This window comes from Lynx rufus, unplaced genomic scaffold (assembly GCF_022079265.1).
Source record: "Lynx rufus isolate CCGP_SWC_20201006 ecotype Redwood Valley unplaced genomic scaffold, mLynRuf1.p SCAF_24, whole genome shotgun sequence".
Lineage (NCBI taxonomy): Eukaryota > Metazoa > Chordata > Mammalia > Carnivora > Felidae > Lynx > Lynx rufus.
In genome coordinates, this window is record NW_025814839.1 from 14,899,981 (window position 1) to 14,927,279 (window position 27,299).

Below are 27,299 nucleotides of genomic sequence, written 5' to 3' on the forward strand. Positions count from 1 at the left end.
TGTTTTCTTTAAGCATTTGGCTTTTATAGACATTAACCAATAACATTTGTAGTATATTTATCATGTAGTTATAATTTCTGATGTTTTTTATATCTTTGTGTAGCTACTCATTTCCTTCTGTCACCCTTTCCTGCTGTCCAAGTGGTGTCTTTTACTGTTGCTTGTGTGAGAGTCTGCAGGTGACCAGTTCTGTGATGTTTGCAGTCTGAGAAAGGTTGTTTGTCTTCCCATTTCAATGAGATTTTTCCTGGGTAAAAACCAAAGTTGACAGGTATTTTCTATGAGGATTATGAAGACATTTCTCCCTGTTCTCTTGCTTACACAGCTGTAACGAGAAATGTGCTCCCACCATGAAGCTGGTTCCTCTGTAGGGAACACGTCTCCTCTCTGGCTGTAAGAGTGCATCACTGGTTTGTAGCAGTTTCATCACAATGTGTGCTGTGCTGTCTCTCGTGTTCCCATGCCTGAGCTTTGCTGAGATTCTTGTATGTATTAGTGTATGAATTTCACCAAATTTGAAGCCATTTTTGCTATGATTCTTCAGATGTGTTTTCAAGGCACCAGCTGGTCTCTAACTTCTTTCCCACAATTTCCAAGTCACACAAACTTAAGGCTGTGGGAAGTTGTTTTACACATGCTAAAATTTTATTGACTTTTTGTAGCTTTTCCCCTCTGTATTTCATTTTGAATGCTTTCTACTGCTATGACGTCAAGTTCACTCATCTCATTTTCAGCATCTAATCTGTTGCTAACCTCATCCAGTGTTTTTTTGTTTTTTGGTTTTTTTTTTTTTTTTTCTATGTCAGATCATGTTGTTTCTGTTAGGGAAGTTGTAAAGTTTTGGTCTTTGAAGAATGGCTTCTATATGTTCTTCTAACTGGTTGACTCACATACACACCCACAGAAACCAATGAAATATATTCATAATAACTGTGTGCGTATTCTCTGCTGGTCTACCTTCTCCCATGCTACCTGGCGAGTAGAGTGGGGACTTCAGATCTGGAGACCTGGGCCAGACCCACTCATTGCTTTGTGCACAGGCCTCCTGGGGCTGCAGGAGCGTGTGACACAGATGGGGAAGGGGTTTATGTCTCACTCCCCATCTGTGTCACTGTGAGCACTATCAGTGTCCCACACCTGACAGTAATAGTCACCCTTGTCCTCAGCCTGGGCCTCACTGATGGCCAGGGTGACTGTGTTCCCGGAGTTGGAGCCAGAGAATTGGTCAGGGATCCCTGAGGGCCACTTGCTATCATAATAGATAATCAGCATGGGGGCTTGGCCTGGCTTCTGCTGGTACCATTGAACACTTCTACCTCCAAAGTTGTTCCCCCCACAGGTGATCCTGGCTGTCTGTGACAGAGTCACGGACACTGAGGGGGTTGCTGAGTCAGCACATAGGAGGCCATGGAACCTGCAAGAGAGAAAAGAAAGGTAGTTTTCCGGTGCTGGGTCTCATCCCCAGGAGAACCCCACCTGCCTGGCCTGAGCTCAGGGAGTCTCTGGGTTTCCAGTTTCCCAAGTCCCATCATCTCAGCCCCTGATGCTCATGGGCCTGGCTGGTGGATGGAGCCTTTGAACATCATCTAACTTCTCCAGGCAGGTGCACTGCCTCAGGGTCACAGAGCCAGTGGACACTTGAGGGACTGTCACTCTCCCCCACCCCTAGCCCCTCATCCTGCAGCAAGGTCATGATCATCTTTCCCGCAACAGGCAGCCCCTTGCTTAGCTCAGAGTCAGGTCCTGGATTGCCCCAGATCCCTGGGGCTGCGGTGAATGTGAGCCTGTGGACAGCACCTGTGCAGTGAATGAGGAGGCCGAGGAAAAGAGGAGTCCAGGCCATGGTGGAGGTGAAATGATTCTGTTCCTTAAGTCGCAGGCCTCGAGGCTGGCAGGACTTTTCCCAGGCCTCTTTTATCCCCTTACTAGAGAGACGTGGTGGACATGCAAATCAGCCAGGGTGAGGGGGCTGCTCACAGGCAGGAACTCTGTGGTTTGAGAGAGGCCAGAGAGGGGAGGGACGGCCCTGCAGACCTACCCTCAGTCCGGGGTTTCTGCTTCACCCTCTGATCGCATAGTCTGGGGTGCACAACTCCATTCCCCTCCGTGTCCTGACCTCACTCCTGGGCTGACCTGTCCTGGCTGAGCTCAGAAGTGGAATTTGTCTGTATTTTCTGAACCCATGATAACATGTTTACTCTACAGACACTATAGAAGGTTTAAGTGAGTGGGGTTGCTGAGCCATATCTCTGTTGGGGAACACCAGAACCTAAATAAAATTCTTCCCTTGGCAAATGCACATGGAATTTTAAGGTGTCATTGAGGTGCTGTAAGTGTCTGTCCATGGGGTGGGGGGGGGGGGAAGGGGGGAGCTTCTGGGACAGGTCATAGCCTCAGTATCCACAAGGTTCACTCAGTGTCGAGGACAGATCCAGTCCTTGGGCAAGGTGTGCCAGTGACTGAGTTGAGCAGAAATGAGGTGAGTGGAGAGGCGGGAAGTACTGACCTGTGTTAGAGAGAGAGGCAAATCTACACGACACAGTTCTAAGAGACATGGATGCAGAATTTTATATCAGCGTCAGAGGTGATCCTGTAGAAACCTACACCTTTTCCCTCAGGTCTCACATCCAGATGGCCAACCCTTCCTGCGTGATAGAAGCCCTGATGCCAGGCTCATCCCGTCTCCAGGTGCTTTGCCAGGTGATCTCTGCTGTCCCCTGGTGGCCACTCCACACTGACTCTGGGAGGCTCGGGGAACTCCTTTGTCCAGGTGATGAAGAACCCACAGCTCAGAACCTGATTCGCTGATCCCTTGACTGCTGGCTCCAGAGGAGGAATTGCTCTTTTCTCCAATGCCCTGTCAGCCTCAAGACCAGGCAGGAGGAGATCAGATTATCCATGAAAACAAGAACAGGCTCATCTGAGGAAGACAAGGTAAGGCCCATCTGAAGTATCACTGCTCATATCTCTGGGGACACGGGTGGTCATGGGTGTGGTTCTTGGGCTTAGCAGTAGGGACACAGGACCCAGCGACAGCCCTTACTGGTGCTGGCTGCTGATGCATCAAAATAGGGCCATTCCAAAGACAGAGACAGGAGAACTCTCACCCAGAAAACATTTATCGAGACCCACTTTGGTCTGACACAATCATCCTGGGAGATGATTGTGAACAAGACACGGATCTTTCTCAGAGGTTCCTTCTTGTGGTTGGAGCAGGAGAGTGGTCACAGTGGCTCTGGTGGCACAGCAGAGTCTCCAGCCCCTTCTACCTGTATCTTATCTTCATATGCATTTAGTAGCCACACTATTGCTATTCTGGGGTCCCTCTTGACCAGGATTGACCTTGCAAGCCAGAAATGGCTCATGGTTGTGTCAGTCAGCTGGGATCCTTCCTGGGGACTTGTCGTCTCGTGAATGAGAGAAGTAGACTGGATATACAGTGCCTTTCCTCTTTACATGGATGTGATAGCTGGAGCGGCTGCAGCCTTCCTGAGGTCTACAGTATAAAAATAAAAGCAAAGCTCCATAGTAGGGATGGTGGAACAGACAGAGAGGATTTGGTGCATCATGGAACTGGTGAGTACTTGGAGAGTCACCCTCTGATTCCAGATTTACTTTTTGTGGTAGAGAGATAGTCTCCTGACTATTTCTGCCTCTGATAGTCATGTGTCCGCTTGGCAGTAAAAAAAATTCTACCAATTAGTATGATAATTAACACAAAAGAATCAGCTAAAAAGTAATAGTGGAAGGAATATGTAGTTGTAGATGATGTGCAGAACATTAATTGAGATCAGACAGAAATGACAGGCAGGTGGTGTGTGGTGAGAAGTTGGAGGAGGAATCTCTGGAGAGGTGAATTCAGGGCTGCTCTCATTCTGGGAGGAAGGGACACATAATAATAAGTGTGCTCACGAGAGCAGAGTCTGTGTCCTGCTGGGAAGAGTCTGGTTTGTCTGAGGATGAAGGACCAGTGAGAAAATATGTTGTTTATGATTCAAAACTAGCTCTGTTCCAAGGTGACATTTTCTCATAAGTTAAAAATTGGGGGACAGGAGTGATGTGTTGTCAAAATCGTCCCTGCTGTGGTTTCCAGGTGGGGTGAAGCATGAGGGAAGTTCCTGTGTGAAGTCCTGTGCACACAGAAGAAGAAACAGGAGCAGTTTTGTAGGGGACAGTCATCGGGGCTTATCTGCTGGGTCACTTGGTTGAAACATGGCAGTGGCCGTGTCACAAAGGCTCCACCTTCCCCTCATCTTCCTTCAGCCTCTCTGACTCCTGGGCCACATGTGTGTGTTTAGACTGCAAAACTCCTGTGACATATCCTTTACATTATCTATGTATGTACCTACGTATGAATATACTGGTGAACATGTGTGTACACGTGTACTTATGTGTATACTGTGTGTGTGTATGTAGATATCCATTGCATGTGTGTCTTCTGGAGGTTCTAGACTCTGACTTGGGACCCCAAATGTGCTTGATGGAATCCTTTGTATGGCAGGAGCCATGTAGTTGCATTTATCACCAATGACAATGTGGGTGAGGTAACCATAATGAAATGGAAGCAAATTAATAATCAGACTCGTTTGACAGCGATCACTGGTGTTGGCTAGTTAATGACACTTCTCCTAGAACTGACAAAGATGGGCAGCCTACCAACTACTTGTTATTTTGAATGCTACTGAATCTTAGTAGAGGCTGTATTCTGACTATGAGCCACTAAGTAACCCCATGACCTGAGTCAGCTATGTAAACTGGGTGTTATATAACCAACCATGCAGGGACCGGGCTTTCACAGCAGCTCTCCATCATCATGCAGAAGAGGTAAATTGAAGATCAGAGTTCACCAGGTCCTGAAGGCACAGGTTAAATGCATGAGGAACAAGTCAGAGTGTGTCCATGACCCCATCTCCTGTTGTTATCCCACACATGACAGGAGTAGTAGCCTTGCCCTCAGTCCAGACCCTGCTGACAGTAAGGTGGCCATGATCCCTGAGTTGGAGCCAAAGACTCAGTCAGGCGTCGTTGGGTTCCTTTGGTGTTATCACAAATGAGCATCTCGGGTTCCAGTGCACAGCATAGTATTCTACTTGTCTCTCTGTCAGGTGATGGTGGCCAGCTCTCCCAGAAACATCAAAATTGAAAGCAGTCCAGTCAGCTCATGGAGGTCATAGATCCTGCAAGAAGGAGGGGAGAGGTGGGCTTGAGGAAGAAGGGCTCACTCCCAGGGGTCCCAACCTGAAGCTGTACCTGGGCTAGTTCAGGGTTTGGGGCGGGTCCACTCGGGTCCTGTGGGGGCTGAGCCTGCAAGCAGGACCTAGGGCAGCACATGTGCAGAGAGTAAGAAGGGGGAACAGGAGAGGAGCCCAGGCCATGGAGGAGATGCCCCAGAGCTCTGCATCCTGAGACCCCACAGCAGGGCAGGGCTCTCCCAGACCTTCTTATACTTCAAGGGCAGAGCCTGCCCAGCCGGAAAGCAAACCAGCCCTCATTGGCCCTCTGACGATGCCACTGGAGGTTTTGACAGAAGTCAGGACCCAGAAAAACCGAAAGTAGCATTCCTACCCCATGTTCCTACAACCAGTGCCACAAACGACTCTCCAGGTGACGATCACTAATTTAGGGCCTCCATGGAGGGTGTTGCCACAGCTCTGCCCTGTGACATTATCACTGGTTCAACCTTTATTCAAGCCTCTGTCCCTTCTCTGTTATGCCCAGGGTCATTGCAGACAGATCCAGCTCTGCCTAGGGGGCAATAAGTCCTTGAGTCCAGGAAAGGTCTGCTATGACAGCTCAATGTCTATCATAAGGTTCTTCTTTTGGCCCATGTCTCTATGATCGGCTTTCTCAGTGGAGGTTAGAGAGTCCATCAAGGTCCCTGAGGCTGTTGGTATTGGTAGAAATGAAAGTCAGAGACTGGCCAGGTTCTGCAGGAATGTCCTACACAGTTGGATACTGACGTTTCTGACAGTGTTCCTGGTCTGGCCTCCTCTGCAGGGCCTGGGCATGGGGCCGAGGGAGTGTCCCCCTCACCGTGGGTTGAGCTGTGGTGTAGGGTGGGCAGAGAAATGGGAGAGCCAGAAGGATCAGAGGGACGGAAGCGGCTGCCTGAGAGAGAGAGGGAGAGGTCTGAACATGTTGGTGGAGGTGCTGGACCAGGGACGGACCAGGCTCCTTCTCTCCCTGGAGCTCGGTCCAGCATGGGCACCTGTTCTCTGGGCTCCCTCCGTCTGCAACCTATCCCTCCACGCTCTCGGGGTGACCCCCACATGGGCAGGAGGTCCCGTAGGTCTGGTCCTCAGACACTACATCTCCCGTCCCTGCCCACGGAGAGGTCTGTGTCTTCCCTTTGGAGTTCAATGAACTTCATTTTCATTTTGTCCTTCATGTTTGGATCTGAAGACTGAGACCACCTGTGGCAGGGTGTCTATTAGATCTAGAAATCCTTGCCCAGAAGGGTAAGGATGTAAATAATCACTCAGGGCACTGGAAAATGCATTAGGAGCTAAACGGTTTGCTCCCCTGGGCAAACATTCTCATCCGGGTAAACAGACAGCTTATCAAATAAAAGTTTACTGATCAGACTGGTTTGATGACTGCCCCCTTGAGAGGGTCCACCAGTCCTATGCTGTTATGTCACAGAAGTGACCCACGTCAGGCTGCTCCTTCCTTGAAAGACCTGCCTCACGCCCCTCATGTGCACATCCTGAAACCCTGCACACACTCCCCTCACCTGCCTGAGACGTTCCTGAGACTCTGCCTGGGGGTTTTCTCCTGAGCACTAAGGGACTTGGTGTGCGGGATGAAGTGGTTTTCGGGTGATCTTCTGGGAACGGGCACCTGCCCATCAGCATGCCTGTTCCGGTTGCCATGGAGAAGACAGAGCCCGGACAGGACTGAGGACTGGCTCCATCGCTGGGGGAGTGAGGGCAGGGCCAGTCTCTGTGTGGAAGGCTCTGTCCCGCTGGGTGTGACCAGGGGGAGTTGTGTGAGCCAGGCTGGGGGAGCAGGTTTGGGTCCCCCTTCACCTGTCTGTGTCACTGTGAGTCACTGAAAACTGCTCCCGCTGCCATGGTAGGTGGCAGAGTGGCAGTGAGCTTTGCCCTGGGCCTGGGCCTCGCTTATGGTCAGGATGGCCTGGTCCTTGAGTTGGAACTTGAAAATTGGTCAGGACCCCTGAGGGCAGGTTGCTGTAATGATAGATAATTTCCAGGGGTGTCTAGCTTGGCTTCTGCTGGTGCCAGTGGACACATGTACTTCCCATGTGTTTTCCCCCACATGTGATCCTGGCCGTCTCCTTCATAGTCACTGACAGCAAGGGGGTTGAGTCAGCTTGTAGGGGCCATGGAGCCTGTGAGAGAGAAAAGGAGAGGTGGGCTTCCAGAGCTGGTCCAATCCCCAGGAGTCCCCTACCTGCCTAGCTCCAGGGATTCTCTGCAAACCCCAGGTTTGCCCCCTCTCATCAATCTCATTCCCAGAATCCCATGGGTCTGACTGGTCCATGGGGCCTTTGAGCAAATTGAAAAACAGGCCTTTCCCTAGGTAGAGGCAGCCTCTCTGGGATCACACGGAGCAAGTAAGTGCAATGGGGGTGTTACCCCTGCAGCCCCTCATCCTGCAGCAGGGTCATGAGCATCCTGCCTCACAAGCTGAGCTCAGAGCCTGGCCAGCCTTGTCCCATGGCCCTGAGTTGGGGTGGGTGTGAGCCTGGGTGCAGCACCTGTGCAGTGGCCAAGGAGGCTGAGGAGGAAAGGTGTCTAGAACATGGTGGAGGTCTCCCGAATCTGCTCCCGAGGCCCAAGGCCGGGCAGGATTCTCTCCTGGCCTCTTATCCTTTCGTGGGGAGACCTGGAGGTTATGCATCAGCCACCTCAGGGGCTGCTACTGAGGATCTTTGTGGTTTCAGAGAAGAGCTCAGCCCCAGGGGACACTGAGAGGAGGGGGGTCTTACGTAGGCTCATCCTAATTCCTGCTCCATGGACTCTTGCCCCGGTGAGGAATGACCTTTCTATGCATGGCTCCTGCCTGCCTCATATTCTGGCATGAGGGGCCCAGAGTACCCATGAAAACATGAACAGGCTCATTTAGAGGAGGAGAGCACAGGTGTCAATGATGCGCCCCTGCACCTGTCTCTGGCTGGTGGGAGGTCATGCAGGTGGTAGTGCAATTTGGAGATGGGGTCAAGGACTCAGGAGGTGGCTCCTATTGGTGCCAACTGTGGATGCAGGGCTGATGTGTGTGGAGGGATGGTGACTGGGTACTAATGCCCCAAAGACAGAGACAGGAGAGTATCCACCCAGCAGATACTTATTTAGACCCAAATTGGTCTGGCACATATTCCATCGTGGGAATTCTGTACAAATAAGACACAGTCTGTATTGAAGAGGGAACTCTGGAGCTGCAGGGTCAGGGCGGGGGAGTAACAAGAGGTGAGATGCGTGGGGGAATATTCCAGTGGGTGCAATAGAGGAGCGGCAGGCATGGTGGCTAGAGAATCTCAAAGAACAGGACAACCAAAGGGACCTGGGATTCCACCTGAGTTCAGGGCCAGTGTTGAGTTTCTCCTGAGGTGAGCATTCTGGGTACAGAGGCATGTGGTCAGGTGTGGTAAGAAGCCATTTCCAGGTACTAAGTCAGTTTCTCCTGGCAGTTATTGGACACATAGAGGTCTAAAGCCTTCCTAAAGCCTCAGGTAGACTAGGGTGCTACATGTGCCTCTGGTCCTGGTGCCCTGTCTGAGGTCCCACGTAGATTACCTATCACTGCTTTCTCCAACACCCCACTGCTAGCTGAGCTGAGCAGGAGCATGAAGGGGGGTGCATCTGAGAGGGAAGGGAGGCTGGGAGAGGGCATGGGTCCCCAGTCCCTGGAGAGGTAGAGAGAAGAGCAGAGGCTGGCAGGTGCAAGGCAGCAACAGTTACCTGAACCAGGTGAGGAAGGCCGCCCAGGCTGAGAGGGGATGAGGGACGACCTAAGCCAGAACTTTCCAGATCCTAAAGGAGATAGCTTCTTCCTCTCAAGTGCAGTTGCTTGTGGGGGGGTGTTGCTGCAATTGGCCACAGGGCCACCTGGGACCAAGGAGGTGCCAGCCCATTCATTGTTATGTTGATGAGAAAGGCTAAAGTGAGAATCTCCCGATTATCATTCTCCGGAGTGACCTTCTCGTGATCCTTTAACCTGAAAAATCTCTGGAAATCCAACCAAAGATTGTCTTTCTAGTTCATTATGTCAATCAGTAAATTTTAGATGAGATATTCCAATGGTACTTTCCATACTTTTTGAGGAGAAAATGATGTTCTTTCCTGTGTCTCCCCACTCCCATGAACGTATCACTCCACCAAAAGCCAGAGGTGGAAATAGTGAAAGCGTTTTCTTTTTCTTAATAAATTCCTCATCTGTTCTTTTGACCTAATGCAATTGCTCTAAAAATCAGTTTCAAAACCAGAAGTCAAAGAATCAAGGAGAGAAATTCACTTCATGATACTAATGTATTTTAATTCTTGGAAAAGTTCTGTCCCCTCATAGCGACAGCAGAGGCCCAAATTCAGATGAGGCCCTACACGGGGTCAGCATGGGGTGGGGTGAGAGGTGTGAGTCCATGGTGGGTCTGACCTCAGCTAAGGGTCAGACCTGCTTGGTGCATGTAATGGGATTTGGGACAGTGGGAGTTCAATGGTGCCAGGTGAAAGTCCCCAGGTGGGACACAAGGTAGTGTCTGCACTTTCCCCAGTTTCTGTAAAACTTGAGGATGGCAGAGCCAGGGGCAGGAGGGTCCTGGTCCTCTCTTCATGAAGCCTCAGGTAGCTCTTCATGATGTGGGGACGTCTCATCCAGGAACCAGGGGTGACACAGCACACGGGGCCCATCCAGGCTGCCTGTACCCAGGACAAGAGGAGTGCCCGCAGGACATACTGAGACAGCTGTCTCCCCTCTTGAGTGACACGTGATTACATCTGGGGCCCATGTGTTGTATAGTGACATCCTAAACCTTTATTATCTACTAAAACACCTGACTACAGTCCTCATAGTCAAAATAGACCCCTCTCCTTCACCACTGTTCAGTAGGATAAACACAGACAGGAGGCCAAAGAACCTACTAGAATCTCTCATGTTGCAAGGGGCTGGGCCAGGACCAGGGAGGACACCTGATCAGAGGGCAGGTGAGAGTGAGAGCCAGGCCTTGGAGGAGTGTTTGTGCACCATTCTTCTGTGTCATCTGAGTCACTGCCAGGCACTCCCACTGCCACATTATGTAGTACAGAAATGATCAGTCTTCTCGGGCCCTCCGGGGGGCCCTCGGGGGGGCGTGTCCCTAAGTTCCATCCTCAGAATCACATTTGGAACCGCTCGTATCTGCACGTATATCCAGCTCGTGGACCTGGTTTGAATTTTGCTGGTACCAAGATGCATGTTCACGCATTAACTTATCTTCAGAGCTGGGGATCCTGTACCTGACCAGGGCCTGTGACACAGGGGGAGTCCACTTCATGTCAGGAGAGAGGCAGAGTCTGTAAGAGAGGAGAGGAGAGGGGCCTGGAGAAAGAAAGGGAGGCTGGGTCAGTATGGACTCATCCCAGCCCTAACCAGGGTAGCAACGTGGACAGGGGTGAGGGCAGGGCCCCATCCCCACAGGCCCTGGATGGGAGACAGCAGGGTATCTGTGCCTCACACTGTGCCTCCCTGTAGGCCTCTCACCTGTGCTGGGAGCAGGGGAGCAGGCGTGAAGCCACGCAGTGTGGTCCTGGGAGGATCAACACCACAGGGCCCTGGGAGCTGTTCCGCATGCAGATGCCCGGACCCCACCCCGACCTGCTGCAGCTGCATCTTGCGGAGACCCCCCTCCTCAGGGGACTGTGTGCTCACTGAGCATCACAGTCTAGGGGTCTAGGCCACCATGGAAAATGTCACTTCCTCTCCTGGTCTCCCCAGGTCCTTTCTGGCCACCTGGAACATGGGGCTTAACTGTCCTGACCTGGTCAAGCAAGTTCGATTCAAGGGCTAGTCCCTGTAGTGATGTGGAAGGAATGATTTAAGATTAGACTCTTTCACCAGCCACATGGAGTGTGTGCTGTGGATGGGGTGATATCTCCGGGAATATGGTCTGCACAGTTCTGGAGGCAGGCAGTGTGCCTTGTCTGCTTTAGGCACCTCCTGGGGTGAATCATCAGGAAATGTGGGGGGGCAATCCACGGTGATTATCATGGGGAGTTGCATTTCTAGTGCACAACTGGGGCAAGAAGGAGTGTGTATGGATTCAGAAGATCCCCTAATATTCCCTGGGTCTGCATTATAGTCATCAATGCACCACAATCCAATTCAGCAGGTCTGACGATGGACTAACTTTCTTGAATGAAGGCTTAGTTGTGCTAACTGGCTGGGATGTTTGCTGTGGAAAGAGGGATATCGAGTGGGTGGTGACAAAGGTAGTTATAGACACCACTCTACCCACAGGGTAGCTGTAGAAATGAGCAGGATAAAAGGAACAAGTGTTTCTTCCTTATGTTGTAGGAATGTGTTTGGATATATAGTAATCGTATGTGTTCATTTTCTTCTCTGTGTGGTCTCATTATCATCTGACATCAAATGTGTGAACAGTATGTAACTTTATATCTCAATATTGAAGTTATAGGATAGCAAATCGTCTAGGACAAAAATAAATATCCCTAGCAGACAACAGTGTATTTCCTATCCTGTTTAGGGGGCAGGGTGAGCATATATGTGGTTGTCATGGGATAGTTTCATCATATCAGGTGGACCATGGTTACTGATATTCCCTACGTCTACAGACTTGGTTTGCGTGCATCTGGGTGGATTTCATGTGGACAGGGGTTGACTGTGGTGGCATATTAAGTGTCAGGCTGAACTGTATTTCACAGAAATGTTTTCTGTCTATATTTCTGGTTAGGGTGGGTATAAAGAGAGATTCCTGTGCATGATTTGGGGGGTGGAAGTGAGGCAGCACCCATTTTGTGTCTCACTCCCATGGTTGTGTATCTTCTGGTCACTTTGTAGAAGGAGGCAACCGCCCCAATGTCCCCCATTCACCCGCAGGATGGATGTGACTCTCTTACTGTCTGTCAAAACCCAGAGCATCTAGTGTGTCTGCATCTTTTCTCATTGTTTAAAATGTTTCTCATTGTTAAAACTACAAGAAACAATCCTATCTGTCTGGAGACTGGTCATGCACACTGGAGTTTTGTAGAAGAAAGCCCAACTTTGTGTGTATATAGTGGCCTCCTCAGGTCTCTCAGGACCGTGTCTGGGATGCCAGCCATCCTGGATTGGGTTCCTGGAAGGAGACTCTGAGATGAAGAAGTGCATGTGTAAGAAATTGGAAGAAGTGAAGCCAGACTGGGGAGTAGGAGAGCGACCCACATGGTGTGGAACATCAGATGAGGCCTCATTCCTGCAGGGAGCTCTAAAATGGGGACCCTTTAGGACATTGGAACTGAGGCAGGGCCTTGGATCTAGGCTTCAAGAGATCATTTGACTGAACCTCTCTGCGAAGGGCCATATCCTAAGGAGTCAGTTTCTGAACCAAGAGCACTTCCCAGGGAGGATCACCCCTATGAGCTGTCAGGGGCTCCAGGCAGCAATGGGTGGGGACGTGAGCCCAGAAGGGGGGATGTGGGTAATGCCCCAGTGTCTACTGCACCCATCTGCTCCACTCAGGTGGAGGTAGGTGCACTCATGGCATCAGGGCTTCAAGACCTCAGGTGAGCTGGGAAATTTGGGGCTCTAATTTTGGTCAGTTGCATGAGCAGTAGCCCACGACCACCCCATGGAAATGCAGAGATGATGACCACTGGACAAAAGTCTCTTGTGTCTTTTCTCCCCCTATGCTGTGACCTCAGTTCAGTCCCAGGCCCAGAGAACCAGGGAAGCCTAGTGTTGTCAGCTATACATATGTTCTGTGACCATCCCTGTCCTAGAGGGCTGTGAGGGAGGGGGCAACCTGGGGACCTCAGCTCCAGAAACTTTGACCAGACCCACTCTGCTTCGTCCACAAGCCTCCAGGGGATGGAGGAGAGTGTGACACAGATAGGGAAAGAGTTTGTGTCTCACTTCCCCATCTGCCTGTATCACTGTGAGCATCACTATTGCCACCCCACACCTGACAGTAATAGTTGGCCTCGTCCTCGGCCTGGGCCCCGCTGATGGTGAGGGTGGCCGTGTTCCCCGAGCTGGTGCCTGAGAATCGGTCAGGGGTCCTTGAGGACCTTTTGCTATCATCATAGATAATCATCACGGGGGCCCGGCCTGGCTTCTGCTGGTACCAGTAAGCATATTTACTTCCAATGTTGTTTCCTCCACACGTGATCCTGGCCGTCTTTCCCAGGTTCATTGACACTGACGGGGGCTGAGTCAGCACGTAGGAGGCCATGGAGCCTGCAAGAGAGAAGGTGAGACGTGGGTTTCCAGCCTGGGGTGTCATCCCCTGAACACTCCCACCTGCCCGGCTTAAGCTCCGGTGATTCTCTAGGCCCCAGTGTCCACTCTGTTGTCATCTTAGTCCCTGGGGCCCATGGGCCCGCCTGGTGGATGGAGCCTTTGAACAAGTGAGAACCACCCCCCTCTCCTTTCCCTGGGCAGGTGCAGCCCTTCAGGGCTCACACAGATCAGTGAGCACGGTGGGGGGCTATCACCCCACCAGCCCCCCATCCCACAGCAGGGTCTTGAGCATCCTGTCCCCACTGAGACTCCCCTGCTGAGCTCAGAGTCAGGACCAGGCTTGTCCCGGAACCCTGGGCCTGGGGTGGGTGCGAGCCTGGGCACAGCACCTGTGCAGTAAGCAAGGAGGCCGAGGAGGAGAGGGGTCCAGGCCATGATGGAGGTGCTTCGATTCTGTTCCCTGAGGTCCCGAGGCTGGGCAGGGTTCCTCCCAGGCCTGACTTATCCCCTTGCTGGAGACACCTGCTGTTCATGCAAATCAGCCAGGGCTCAGGGGCTGCTGCTGAGGGGCCTTGTGGTTTCAGAAATGGGCTCAGCCCAAGGGACACAGAGATGGGAGGGGCAGCCCCTGCACACCCACCCTCAGCCCAAAGGATATGCTTCACCCTGTGATCCCATAGTCTGGGGCCCACACTCCATCCCTCTCCCTGTCCTTGCCTGGCTCCTGAGTGGGTGTCAACACAGCAGAGTTCAAGGATGGAATCTGTCTACATTTTGTTTCTGTCTTTTTTATTCTAGGTTTTCTTATTTATTGAGAGAGAGAAAGAGGGAGAGAGAGCACACATCAGCAGGGGAGGTACAGAGAGAGGGAGAGAGAGAGAGAGATAAAGGAGAGACAGAATCCCAAGCAGGCTCAACCTACAAACATGAAGCTGATGCAGGGCTTGGCCTCGTGAATTGTGAGATTCTGACCTGAGCCAAAATCAAGAGTTGGGTGGTCAACCAACTGAGCTATCCAGGCACCTCTGTCTGTCTTTTGTGAACCCATTACAGAATGTTTACTCTCTAGGTGACTGGGGGAACTTAGGTCAATGCAGTGTGCTACCCCAGGTCTATGTTGAGGAACTTCAGAACTTGAAGAAATTCCTCCCTTGTCAAGTGCACATGGAGTTTCAATGAGCTATTGAAGTTCTGTAGGACTGTCTGCTGAGGGAGAGCTCCTGGGGTAGGCCATCGATGCTGTGCCTCAGTATGCCTAGGGGGCTCTCAATGCCAGAGGCAGACCCACCTTGAACAAGGTTGGACAGTGGCTGAGTTAAGCAGCTGTGGGCCGGGCTGGAGAGGCAGGAATTGCTGGATCTGTGCTAGAGACAGGAGCACATTGTACAGGAGACAAATCTGAGAGACACTGAACCAGTATTTTACACCAGAGTCAAAGGTGATGCCATAGACAACCTACACTTTTCAGTCAAGTCTCATGACTAACCCTCCCTGCATATGCCCTGTTGCCCAGACCCTCCCCATGTGCAGGGGCCTTTGCCAGGTGATCTCTGCTGCCCCCTGGTGGCCGCTCCACTTGACCGCCCGAGGCCCAGTGAAATTCTTTGTCCGGGTGGAGATTCAGAACCCAGTGCTCAGATCCTGATTCCCTGATCCGTGGACTGCTGACCCCAGGGAAGGAATTCCTCTTCTCTGCGGGGCCTCTGTCAGCCTCAAGACCAGGCAGGAGGAGGTCAGGTTATCCATACAAGTAGGAAGAGGCTCATGTGAGGAGGAGGAGGAGGCAGGGCCCATCTGCAGTATCACTGCTCCTGTCTCTGGGGAGGTGGGTGGCCGTGGGAGTGGTTCTGCGGCGTGACACAAAGCTACACAGAAGCCAGGGACTGCCTCTAACTGGCACTGGCTGCTGGTGTCGCCAATAGTGTGATGAGGGCTACTGCTCCCAAGACAGAGGAAAACACTCATCCAACAAACACTAATTCAGATCTGCTTAGTCTGGGACACATTCCATCCTGGGAAATCAGTGTGAACAGGACACGGGCCCTGGGCCAGAGTTTCCATCTTAGGACTGCTGCAGCAGAGTGGAAGTCTTGCTTTGTTGGTACCGGAGACAGTCTCCAACCTCTCCTACTTGTATCTCGTCTTCCATATTCATTTAGAAACCACACTATTGCTATTGTCAAGTCTCTCTTGAGACGTCAAGATTGGCCCTGTGGCCAAGAATTGGCCCCTTGAATGTATCATTTGGGTGGGGATCTTTTGGGGGACTTTTACTCTTGTGAGGGAAGAAACAGAGTAGAATTATGCAGTGTTCTCTCCCTGTACTTGGTTGTGATAGCTGGAGCTGCAGCAGCCATCTGAGGTCTGTTGTCAACAGCAATAAAAAACAAAGCCTCCGTTGTCGTGATGGTGGGGCCAAAAGTGAGCAGACATGGAGATTAAAAGAACACCTGACTGGGGCGCCTGGGTGGCTCAGTCGGTTAAGCCTCCGACTTCAGCTCAGGTCACGATCTCGCGGTCCGTGAGTTCGAGCCCCGCGTCAGGCTCTGGGCTGATGGCTCAGAGCCTGGGGCCTGCTTCCGGTTCTGTGTCTCCCTCTCTCTCCGACCCTCCCCCATTCATGCTCTGTCTCTCTCTGTCTCAAAAATAAATAAACGTTAAAAAAAAAATTAAAACAAAAAAAAGAACACCTGACTGAAGAATGAATGGGTTAAATAGGAAATTACAAGAATAAATTAAAAAAAAATACATGGAAGCAAATGAAAATGAAAACACAACAGTCCAAAACCTTTGGGATGGAGCAAAGGCAGTCCTAAGAGGGAAGTATATTGCAATACAGGTCTTCCTCAGGAAGCAAGAAGAGTTGCAAATACACAAAGTAACCTTACACCTTAAGGAGCTAGAAAAATGAACAACAAATGAAGCCTAAAGCCAGCGAAGAAAAATAATAAATATTAGAGCAGAAAAATATGATCTAGAAACAAGCTAACAAAAAAAGTAGAGTAGATCAATGAAACTAAGAGCTGGTTCTTTGAAAGAATTAATAAAACTGAGAGGCCTCTAGCCACACTTACCAAAAAGAAAAGAGAAATGACTCAACTAAATAAAATCACAAATGGAAGAGGAGAGACCACAACCAATACCACATAAGTACAAACAATTATTAAGAGAACATCATGAAAAATTATATGCCAACAAACTGAGCAATATGGAGAAATGGACAATTTCCTAGAAACATGCAAACTACAAAAACAGGAAGAAGTAGATAATTAGAACAGACCTATATCCAGCAAAGAAATTTAATCAGTAATCAAAATCTCCCAACAAACAAAAGTCCAGGGCCAGAAAGCTTCCCAGGGGAATTCTTCCAGACATTTAAAGAAGAGTTAATACATATTTTTCTCAAACTGTTCCAGAAAATAGAAATGGAAGGAGAACTTGATACTCCTTCCACAAGGCCAGCATTACATTGATTCCCAAACCAGAGAAAGACCCCACTAAAAAGGGGAATTACAGGCCAATATCCCTGATTAACATGGCTACAAAATTTCTCAAGAAGATACTAGCAAACCAAATCAAACAGTACATTAAAAAAATTATTCACCAGGATCAAGTGAGATTTATTCATAGGTTCCAGAAATGGTTCAATATTCACAAATCAATCAACATGAGACACCACCTTAATAAATGGAAGGGTAAGAACCATATGATCCTCTCAATAGGTGCAGAAAAAATATTTGACAAAATACACCATCTGTTCTTGATAAAATCCTCGTCGAAGTTGATGGAACATACTTTGACATCATAAAGGCCGTATGCGAAAGGGATTGTGAAAAAAAAATTAAGTACATTAATGTATGACAAAGACTGAGCTTTTATTTTTTTTTTAACTTTTTTTTTTTTAACGTTTATTTATTTTGGGGACAGAGAGAGACAGAGCATGAACGGGGGAGGGGCAGAGAGAGAGGGAGACACAGAATCGGAAACAGGCTCCAGGCTCTGAGCCATCAGCCCAGAGCCCGACGCGGGGCTCGAACTCACGAACCGCGAGATCGTGACCTGGTCGGACGCTTAACCGACTGCGCCACCCAGGCGCCCCAAGACTGAGCTTTTAAACACAGTGAACAATAGTCAGGTGTGCCAGACATGGGTTGCCATGCTAAAACTGGTAAAGTGAAGGTGGTACCCTATCATGTCTCTTGAACTCAAGCCCTGTTTCAATTAGGAGTCCAACAAATTCTTGAACAATGTGATGTGTACATACCAATTCAGTATAAATGGAAATCTAGCTAACATTTGAGGGGACAGCTAAGGACATCAGATATCCTTTAGAATTCCAGAGGATGTATGGAATGACCCGCAAAATATCCCTTGTGCAACAGAGGAGCCATTTTGGAAAGCACCCATTCTAATGAGGGGACAGAAACATGCTGGGTGGTTTCTAGGATAGGGGTTCAGGCATCTGAGCAGAGGGGGTTCAGACATCTAACTGAGCTCAATGTGGGTTATATTCCTGGATGAAATCTCTTGGATATGGGGTCAAGGATGAGGAACTCTAGACAGAAAAATAACGTCTTTTGGTCATCATTCCCTAGGCAATATCATCTGATGTTTTTTCAGATGCTTTTGCTTCAACACAAGAATAACCCTGCAAGGAGGGCCATTTTGATTATAGCATGGTGGAGTAGAGAATAAGCAATGACAATTTACATGACCTAAGTATAAGCTTGTCTGCACTGGTGTGGGAGATGGGATGGAGGCATTTAAAGTAAATATTCTCCTGACAGTTATGGAAATTGCACTGAGTAGGCATTTCCTTGTGCCTCTGTTCTTTGTGGAGGAGTTGGAAAGAGCTACCTTCTGGAGCTGTAACATACAGGCAAAGAGGAAGCTGTGACTGTCCCCAGACAATTCAACAGAGAGTATTTCTATTGATCACAGGGACTTGGACATTCTTCATCCTGCCCCTTAGTGCATATTGAGAAGATCTCCCCTCGGAGCTGTGTGTCATCTTGAAATACAGCCTCTTCATCCACAAAAGGATTTTTGACCTCGTGTGTTTCCTAAAGAGATGGGTTTAGGGCAAAGACTCTAATCAGGGCTGACTACTCTTTGCCAGAATGGTAATGGAAATGCCCACTCAGAAAATGGACATATTTCTATGGAGTGTGAATGTTCTTATGAAACTATTTTAGTGTCCTTGTTCATACCCTATGAAGGACATTTAAAGAACACAAGAAAAGTGATGCCCTGGCCAGAGATAGAAAGAAATAACTGGTGGATATGGGATTGAGGGAAAGAGAATGTGTAGTAGGAGGAAGTGATAGCTAGCTGTTTTTTTTAATTTTTTTTCAACGTTTTTATTTATTTTTGGGACAGAGAGAGACAGAGCATGAATGGGGGAGGGGCAGAGAGAGAGGGAGACACAGAATCGGAAACAGGCTCCAGGCTCTGAGCGATCAGCCCAGAGCCTGACGCGGGGCTCGAACTCACGCACCGCAAGATCGTGACCTGGCTGAAGTCGGACGCTTAACCGACTGCGCCACCCAGGCGCCCTATAGCTAGCTGTTTTATTTGAAATGATTGTTCATGTGTGTTTTGAGCATGTATGTACTATATTACTCCAGAATGAATCTAGATAATAATGTCTATTCCTCATATAGTAATAAAATGGTAACCTGTTAATGACATTCTCATAAATCCATCATTTAGTTCTGGGGTTGAGTGAGTGGTCTTATAGATTGGGTCCTTGCCTCCTGAGATCACTAGAAAGGTTTCCTGGGAACAGTCGGAGCCACCTTTTCTTCTGCCCCATGCTCTATTAGTACAAACAGCAAACTCAGGTCCCCATGGTGCAGGAAACACTATATTTTTCAATTATTCTGGGTTCTTTTGACCACACAATAAGGCATAATATTCAAATAAGTGGCAAGAGTATCTCCAATGACCATTTGAACATAATATGATTAATGACCAATAAAGCTAAAGCAAATAAACCAAAAATACACAAATATCAATCCCTAAATCCTTATCATTCAGGTTTAATGAAACAAGATAGTTCCATAACTATAGAAAGTGAGTGGAAAAAGAAAGATAAAATTACCAGAACAGATGCAATGTAAAACGAGTGGCACTTAACTCAGGTATTCTATGGACTCATGAATGTTCTTGCCCTAAGGTGCTGATTCCCTATTTGCATTGACCAGAAAAACACTAGTAGATACTTTGATTATAGAAAAACCTGGTTATTTCACATTGACTCTATTAAAAGTAACAATTCTCTCATCTTTTTATAAAAATATTGAACCCTAGAGACAACCCTAGAGGCTTTTCCTATACCTCGAGACTCATATACACAAGACACAAAGGGCTTTGTAGCTCTAGAAATTTCATATTGGAAGCAATCCTGTTCACTCAACATCTAGCTTCTATATTTCTTGGTAATGGTTCCTACTCTAAACATAATAACTACCTTCTCCAGAGGAAATGGTGGTCTCACCTTAAAAGGAGACACACTAGGGGCGCCTGGGTGGCTCAGTGGGTTGAGCGACCGACTTCAGCTCAGGTCATGACCTCACGGTTTGTAAGTTCGAGCCCTGCGTCGGGCTCTGTGCCGACAGCTCAGAGCCTGGAGCCTGCTTTGGATTCTGTGTCTCCCTCTCTCTCTGCCCCTCCCCCACTTGTGCTCTGTCTCTCTCAAAAATAAATTTAAAAATGTAATAAAAAAAAAAAGGAGGCACGCTAGTAGAGGCAATGGTCACACCTGCCTTCCTATGCATTAGCAGATACTTTATAAAAAGGACACTGATGCTATTTGAGTCAGGAAGAATTTCTCATAACAGTTGCTTTAGAAACTCACAAGACAACGGCCCCTTCGGAGGGGCCTAATTCCTACAGAATTTCCACATGAGGACACATACCCTAAAGTCAAGCACAGCCTCTGATCGCCTTACACAAACATGAAGCTGTGATTCAGGAAGTTATTCTGTGCCTCTATTAGCACATGCCACATTGCAGAGTACTTTAACCCACTGCTAATAATCAAGGTGTGTTGCTCTTCCAGTCTAGATGACTTAAGTATGAAGGTACTGATCATTTATCAGGGAAAGAGAGAAGGTACTGAAACAGATTTTGAAAATAATTCATAGAAGAACATTATGGGAGAGAGAGACTAGGATCTATGCTAAACTGAACATCCATCCCCATTTGCCCATGAATGAGGTCATTGCCAGGATGTGGCACTTCCAGTGCTTAACATGGAAAGTTCTGCTCAACCGGGAAGAGACTTGGTCCTGACCAAGGTTATGGAGACCATGCTCAGGTTCATTCAATGCATGAAGAATTCTTGGCCATCATTTTTGTATATATGTTGTTTTGCAATTTTTATCATTGGCATTTCACCCAGAAATTGGGTTTACAACCCATGGAAATCAGATGTTTTGGGGACCTCTGTGACATGGGGACATGCATACTAGATAACTCTTCCTTGTGGAACAAAGGAGCCATTTTGGAAAGAGCCTACCCTGGGGGCAGACAGTCCACATGCAGGGCTGCTGCCAGGACAGGGGCTCATTGATTTCAGGGGAGGGAAGATTCTACCTGTCACGGAGTCTCAAATCATATTCTCTCCTGTTCAGATTCCTTGGATGTGGAGTTAAAGATGAAGGGACATTGGGGAAGAAAACCCTTCCCTTTATCGTCATTCCCTCAGCTATGTCTTAGATCTTTTCTCAGGTGGTATTACTTCAGTCACTGACATGCTGAAGAATGGCTCACCAAGGAGGCTCATGTTGGCTAGGTCAAGGTAGAAACAACTGAAAAATGTCTTATATTTCAATCCTTAAATGTGAGTTATCCATACAATGGGATATATTTTGGTAGTAAAAGTAACTAAATACTAGTACATGCTACAACATGGATGCAACTTGAAAACATCATTCCGAGTGAAAAAAGTCCTTCCCAAAAGATGTCCTATTGTGCAATTCCATTTATATGAAATGTCCAAACTGGGGATGCTATGGGGACAGAGTGTAGATCATTGATTACCAGAGGCTGAGCAAATTGGTGGGAAATGGAAGATGAATGCCAATAGTTACAGTGTTTCTTTTTAGGACACTAGAAATGTGATAGCAGTGATGTTTTCTCAATTTGGAGAATATACTAAGAGCCATTGTTTTAAACTTGTGAGTTGTATGCTATCTAAATATAACTGAAAAAAACCCTTACCTCACTCCCCGCCCAATAAACCAAAAAAGAGAAAGTTGGAAACTGGATTTAATAAGACAACATCAATTCTGGAAAACTGAATTCAAGCCAGGCTGCACTGGTGTGTGAGATGGAGCCATTTAAAGTGAGGATTCCCTGGGAATTGCAGGAAGTGCACTGCACAGGCACTTCCTGGTCCTTAGTTCCCGCCATTGCAGAGTTGGAAAGAATCACTTTCTAGGACCATATCAAAGAAGCAAATAGGCTCTGTCATTTCCCAGACAATTTGGCAGAATGTGTTTCATTTTACTTTGAGAAGGAAGAGGAACAGAGACCTGAATTCTCAAGACCATGCTGCATGAAGTCCCCTCTGCACAGGGTTGGAAGCATCTTCAGAGCAAGGAGGGAGCCTGTGAGTACAGAGAAGGTTTTGGTCTCACTTCCCCATAAACTTGAACCACTGTGGAGAGTATTACTACTAGCATATGAGCAACAGTAATAATCAGCCTCATCTTCAGCCTGGAGCCCAGAGATGGTCAAGGAGGCCGTGTTGCCAGACTTGGAGCCAGAGAAGCGATCAGGGATCCCTGAAGGCCGGGAATTCACATTATAAATCAGGAGTTTGGGGGGTGTGCCTTCGAGCTGTTGGTACCAGGAGACGTAATTATATCTCCCAATGTCATTGCTGCTGCCAGCACAGGAGATGGTGACTGTGCGTCCCAGATCCCCGGACACTGAGGGAGGCTGATTCAGGACAGACTGGGCCCAGGACCCTGAAAAGAGAAAGAACATATTCTAGTGAGTTCAGTGCTGGGGGCCCAAGTGAGTCTGAAGAGCAGACAAAGATCAGTCCAGATGTCCCTGTGGACTCTTCCTTGAAGGCCGCACCTGTGTCCTGAGTGAGGAGACTGAGGAGGACCAGAGCCCAGGCCATGGTGCAGATGCCCCAACAGCACTGCCTTCTGAGACCCCAACCCTGGGCCTGGCTCCCCAAGACCTCTCTTATCCCCTTCCCCTTGCTCAGAGGAGGGAGGGGCCTCCATGCAAATGTGCTTCCTGCACCTGTCTCTCCTCAACCCTCTGACCTGGTTCTTTATTCTAGATACTTTTGCATCCCTGGGCAGCAGAGCTTACTCAGAACTTAAAAATCTTTAACATATTATCAGTCAGGTCGTACTGAGCTCATGACAGTGCCCTGGAAATAGATCCAACCCATAGATATCCTTACATTTCCTGTGATGAGAATCCGGTGGTTCCTAAGTAAGGAATCCCAGGGCTTCTCCTCCAGATGTGTGACTCAGCTGTGGGGCCAGGATGACAAGCCGGCTGAATGAGATCCAACTGCTCCATTTCCTGGGCCTAAAGGTGGAGTTGGGGGCCGTGATTCCCCCTCACCACCTTTTTATGCCCTCAGGATGGGTCCTCATGCATCACTCCATCCTATGTCTCTGTGGTGGTTTGAGACTGAGGCTGTGGCTGAAACCTGGGTTGTTTTTCAGCACTTTGAGAAGATGATATTGGGGAGGACAACACTTTGAGGCCTCAGAGGGGCTCAGTGGGAAGGAACTCTTTACATTCATATGGACAGCTTAAGTCACAGAAAATCCCTTCTCTAAATCCAGGCCCTCGCTGCCCCCCTAAGGTACATTGCAGGCACCAGGGAAGGGAAGGCAGCTGGAAATCCCTCCTCTCCTCCCACTGTGGTCTTCCCTCCCCCATCCAACTCAGTACCACACCCCTGATCCTTTCTATTCCCTGGTAGCACATTTCCTTTGGTCCAGGAACTTTCTCCAGAATGGAATGTGCCATCTGCCACACCAGGTGGCCCACCGCTCACCTCACGACTATTCAGCATGTCCCACCACAGCTTTGGCTTAGGAGTTTGCTTGTGAGGCATCTCTGGGCTCAGGGAGGAGTCAACATTAGATGTTAAATAAACAAACCCCAGTAGAAAGGCTGAGTGAGAAAAATGAGAACAGGTAAAGATAGATTGGCTTCTCAAAATGTAGGGGAAAAAAATACTGTCTAAAGAAGAGAAAGCTCTGTAGGATTGAAAGCCACCTAATGGAAAGCAGAAGGTGAATTCTACTGTTTGAGGATGTGGGAAAAGGGAATGGGGTCAGGTTTGGCCTGAGGGCCCAGCTCCAGGGATCTCTCCTCAGGGCACGTTTTAGTGTCACAGGGAATATGGGACTTTCTTCCTAATGTCCTCTTTGTGCACATTGAGAAAGCCCCACTTCCAAGATATCCACCTTCCTGAGGTAAAGTTTCTTCCATAGACAGAGAGTTGCTTAATCTAGTAGTGCTTTCTAGAAAAGAATCAGTTTGGGGTAAAAACTCTAAGCAAAACTGACTAAAACTCATGTATAAACTATGGAAAATCCTCACCTCAATTCTCTTTTCATTTAGAAAATACTCACCCTCTTCACAAGGCTTTCAGTCATGATGTGATCTATCTGCTGTCCCCACAGCTTCCCATGCATCTCCCTGCTCTGAGTCTCCAGTCAACCATTGCCCAGCCCACTAGATTTCTTTCCGTTTTTCATTGGCCATAGTCCCTCTACCTCAGCACCTTTACACAGGCTACTCCTCTGCCTGAAATGCCCATATCTTTATACCTCACATGTCTGGATCTTTCTGAGGACACAGAAATGTGCCCCAACAGCCCAGTTAGTAATCCTATTCGTGGAATGAATTAAGTGGGGAAGTTGAACTAAGGTATTTGCCCAAAGAGTTTCCAGCTGCATTCAGGCAAGTTACAAAAAAATATTCCCAGCCAGGTCTGAGGAGAAGGCCACAAAATAGAACTGTAGTTTTGTTATATGTCACCCTGGCAAATGCCACACTTGGTGTTGTGCTTTTACTCTCTTGGTTTCTCTCTGCAGTCACCCATGGCTTGGAGGAAGGGAGGGGCAGAGGACCTGCTCTTTCCCACGTTACCCCTTCCCGGAAAACACAATTCTGGCTGCACAGAAGGCTGAAGACTTATTCATCCCTGCTCTGAATGAAGAGGATGAGCAAAGGCTTCCAGTCAAACTGAGCTCTAGTAGCCCCTTTTCCAGAAACCAAAACCTGGCTGGGAACATGGCATTCCCTTTCCACCTCTCCTTAGGGTGGGTGCTCACACCTCTCTCTGTCCCCAGCCTCTGCAGTGGCCTGAGATTGGGTCTGGGACTAAGTTTTAGGGGTGTTTACTGTATTGTGCAGAGAAGGGACTTAAGAGTTTTCCCCCTTAGGAGGAAAGGGGAGAAAGAAGCTGAGGCCTGGAGAAACCTCAGCAGGACTTTGGGGATGGGGTTTGGTGGGGGGATGTCATTGCAGTCCCCAAATCTAGGCTCTTGCTGCCCCCTGGTGGCTTAGCTGAGACAGCCCAAAACCAAGAATAAGGAGGAGACTAGGGAATCGGCTTCACCTCCCTTCCACCCTTTCTCCCTCTCCTTCCAAAATGGAATTTGCTCCCCACCCACCACCCCTGATGTCTGTGTAATGCACTCTATGCTCCATGGATAAGTTCCTGACGCTCCATCTAGAGTAGAATCTGTCACCTGACACACTCCCAGCTCAGGACCACTAGCTTCCCCAGGGACCCTTGTCAATGGATCACTACCTGGGAGGCAGGTCTCTATTCAGAGCAAGAGGAATGTGGAATAAAAATTGAAGCCAATCCTGGCAGTAGACATGCAAGAGAGAAATGGGACAAAGAGAAAACATTTTGGAGTTTTTAAATGTCTGACATAAAACTCAAGAGGGGAGAAACTGAGGAGGTTCTAGGAACCCTGGAAAAGATTTTGTGTTCTCAGCAGGTGAGGAGGAGTTGGACAGGGCTCAAAGGAGCCTCAGCCTGAGGGTCTAGCTCTAAGCACCTCCTGTCAGAGGGGAGTCCTGCCTGGGAAATCTCAGACTCTAGTTCCACCCATGAAGAGATGTGTGAGGTTTTTTTAACACAAAGTTGTATGTAGGGAATTGAGAGCTAAACTGTGGCTCTAGAGATATCAGGTGTAATCATTTACAAGTCCTGTAATTGTTATCACATTTGGGGAAAGGTCCTATACAAATATGGTTAAATTAGGATCTTGAGATGGGAAGAGTGTCCTGGATTGAGATAAGAAGAGGGCCTGGATATATATCACAAGTGTTCCTATGAGAAAGACACAGGGAGATTATACACACACACACACACACACACACACACACACACACAAACACGCACCAGAGATGACCATATGAAGGAGAAGGCAGAAATTGGAGTGATGGAGCCACAAGCCAAGGAATTATGGCCACCACCAGCAATAGGAAAAGGCAAGGAATGGATCTACTTAGAGCCTCTGGAAGAAGTTTGGCCCCCACTAACACGTTGATGTTGGCCCAGTGTTGGTGATTTCTGACCTCTGGCCTCCTGAACTGTGAGGGAATAAATTTCTTTTGATTATTGCTGTCCAGTCTGTGATTTGTCACAGCTGCCACAGGAAACTCATACATAAAGTCAGTACTCTACTCTGGAATGACTGGACATTGCAGATCTAGCTTCCTAAAGAGTTTGTTACTAGAGTTAGAGCTCTCAGCCTCCCAGTCTCCTAGCTCCCCTTCCTTACTTGCTCTGATCACAGGGTGGGCAGTACATTTTTGGTGGTCCATCTGTCTTGCCCTGAGGGGCTCTGTACTCTTGACCATTTCCAACACCCATGAAGCTCAGGCATCCTTGCTGGTACCTCTCTCTTTGCCACTCACTTGACTTCTACGTTTAAGCCTCACCAACAGGCTTCTATCACTTCCAGGTCCTGCCATCTCTATTGCTACCACAGAACCCCCTTCTTCCCTGCCTCCCCAACCTGGCCCTAGCTTAGAGGAGAGCCACCCACTGAACTTTTTGATGATGCTGGTGCTTCTCTGCCAGCACATTCCTCATTGCTCAAGTAAATGCTGTGTCTGCCAGGCCCTCCTGAGAATCATCTACCCTGGGGAGCTGTCCAGACTTACCTGGTAGAGCCACTCCTGCCAAATGCTTCTGAAGCCATCATTTTCTCAGTCTTTCTAAGGGTCATCGTCCTGGCGGTGAGCTTGCAGATTGTCTCAACATCCTTGGCAGTTAAGAGTGCTTCTAGTAGGGCTTCTAATAATAAACTCCCTTCATCCAAACTGAGTTTCTGCCCCTTGATCCTGCACCCTCACAATCCAGCCCTGTGCATGCTCTTCCAGTTCCTACCGTATATAATTGATTGGTTGTGCAGCTCCTATGCCCCTGTACACCCTCTTGTCCTGGTTTTGTGCTGACATAGTCCTACTTATTGGCCCACAGGCCTGCATGACAGGAAGGGATGGATCCACTCCCCACCGGGGGGTGGTGAATATTATTTCAGAGCACAAGCTTCTGTACCATCTCCAAGCAATGGCAGGGTAGGGATGAGCCCTAAATTAAGAGGGGGTCACTTCTGTCAGCTTGTATATCTCAGGGGAATTATTGATTCAAGACTTTTGGGCGCTTGGATCCACATGGCTCCTTCTTGTGGCTCAGGACCTGTAGTTATCCATTCAGGACCCTGACTGGCATATAGCAAAGCTGCCTGGTGGAGAGATCACTGCTTTCTGGAGGTCTGCTACTCTGAGGACTGAGTTCTGGGCCTCAGCTTTCCCCGACCTCTGCACAGGTAGGATGCCTTTTTCAACTAATAAGGAGGACTTTTGGCTTTCACTCGAGGCCTGTC

At 48.6% G+C, this 27,299-nt stretch overlaps 2 protein-coding genes and 2 gene segments (V, D, J or C); all 4 read right to left on the reverse strand.

Annotated features, from left to right (window-relative positions):
• The window catches only part of LOC124518351 (immunoglobulin lambda-1 light chain-like), a 345,374-nt gene extending 322,808 nt beyond the window's left edge, over nucleotides 1-22,566 (reverse strand). The window contains 2 exon segments of the V gene segment in view: nucleotides 22,067-22,370; nucleotides 22,486-22,566. Of these exon segments, the coding sequence occupies nucleotides 22,067-22,370; nucleotides 22,486-22,531 (350 nt within the window).
• The window catches only part of LOC124518350 (immunoglobulin lambda-1 light chain-like), a 677,956-nt gene that overhangs the window by 392,899 nt on the left and 257,758 nt on the right, over nucleotides 1-27,299 (reverse strand).
• LOC124518353 (immunoglobulin lambda-1 light chain-like) overlaps nucleotides 1-27,299 on the reverse strand; it is a 721,987-nt gene that overhangs the window by 360,170 nt on the left and 334,518 nt on the right. The window lies entirely within an intron of this gene.
• LOC124518352 (immunoglobulin lambda-1 light chain-like) overlaps nucleotides 1-27,299 on the reverse strand; it is a 550,070-nt gene that overhangs the window by 345,453 nt on the left and 177,318 nt on the right. The gene's annotated exons all lie outside the window — the stretch shown is intronic.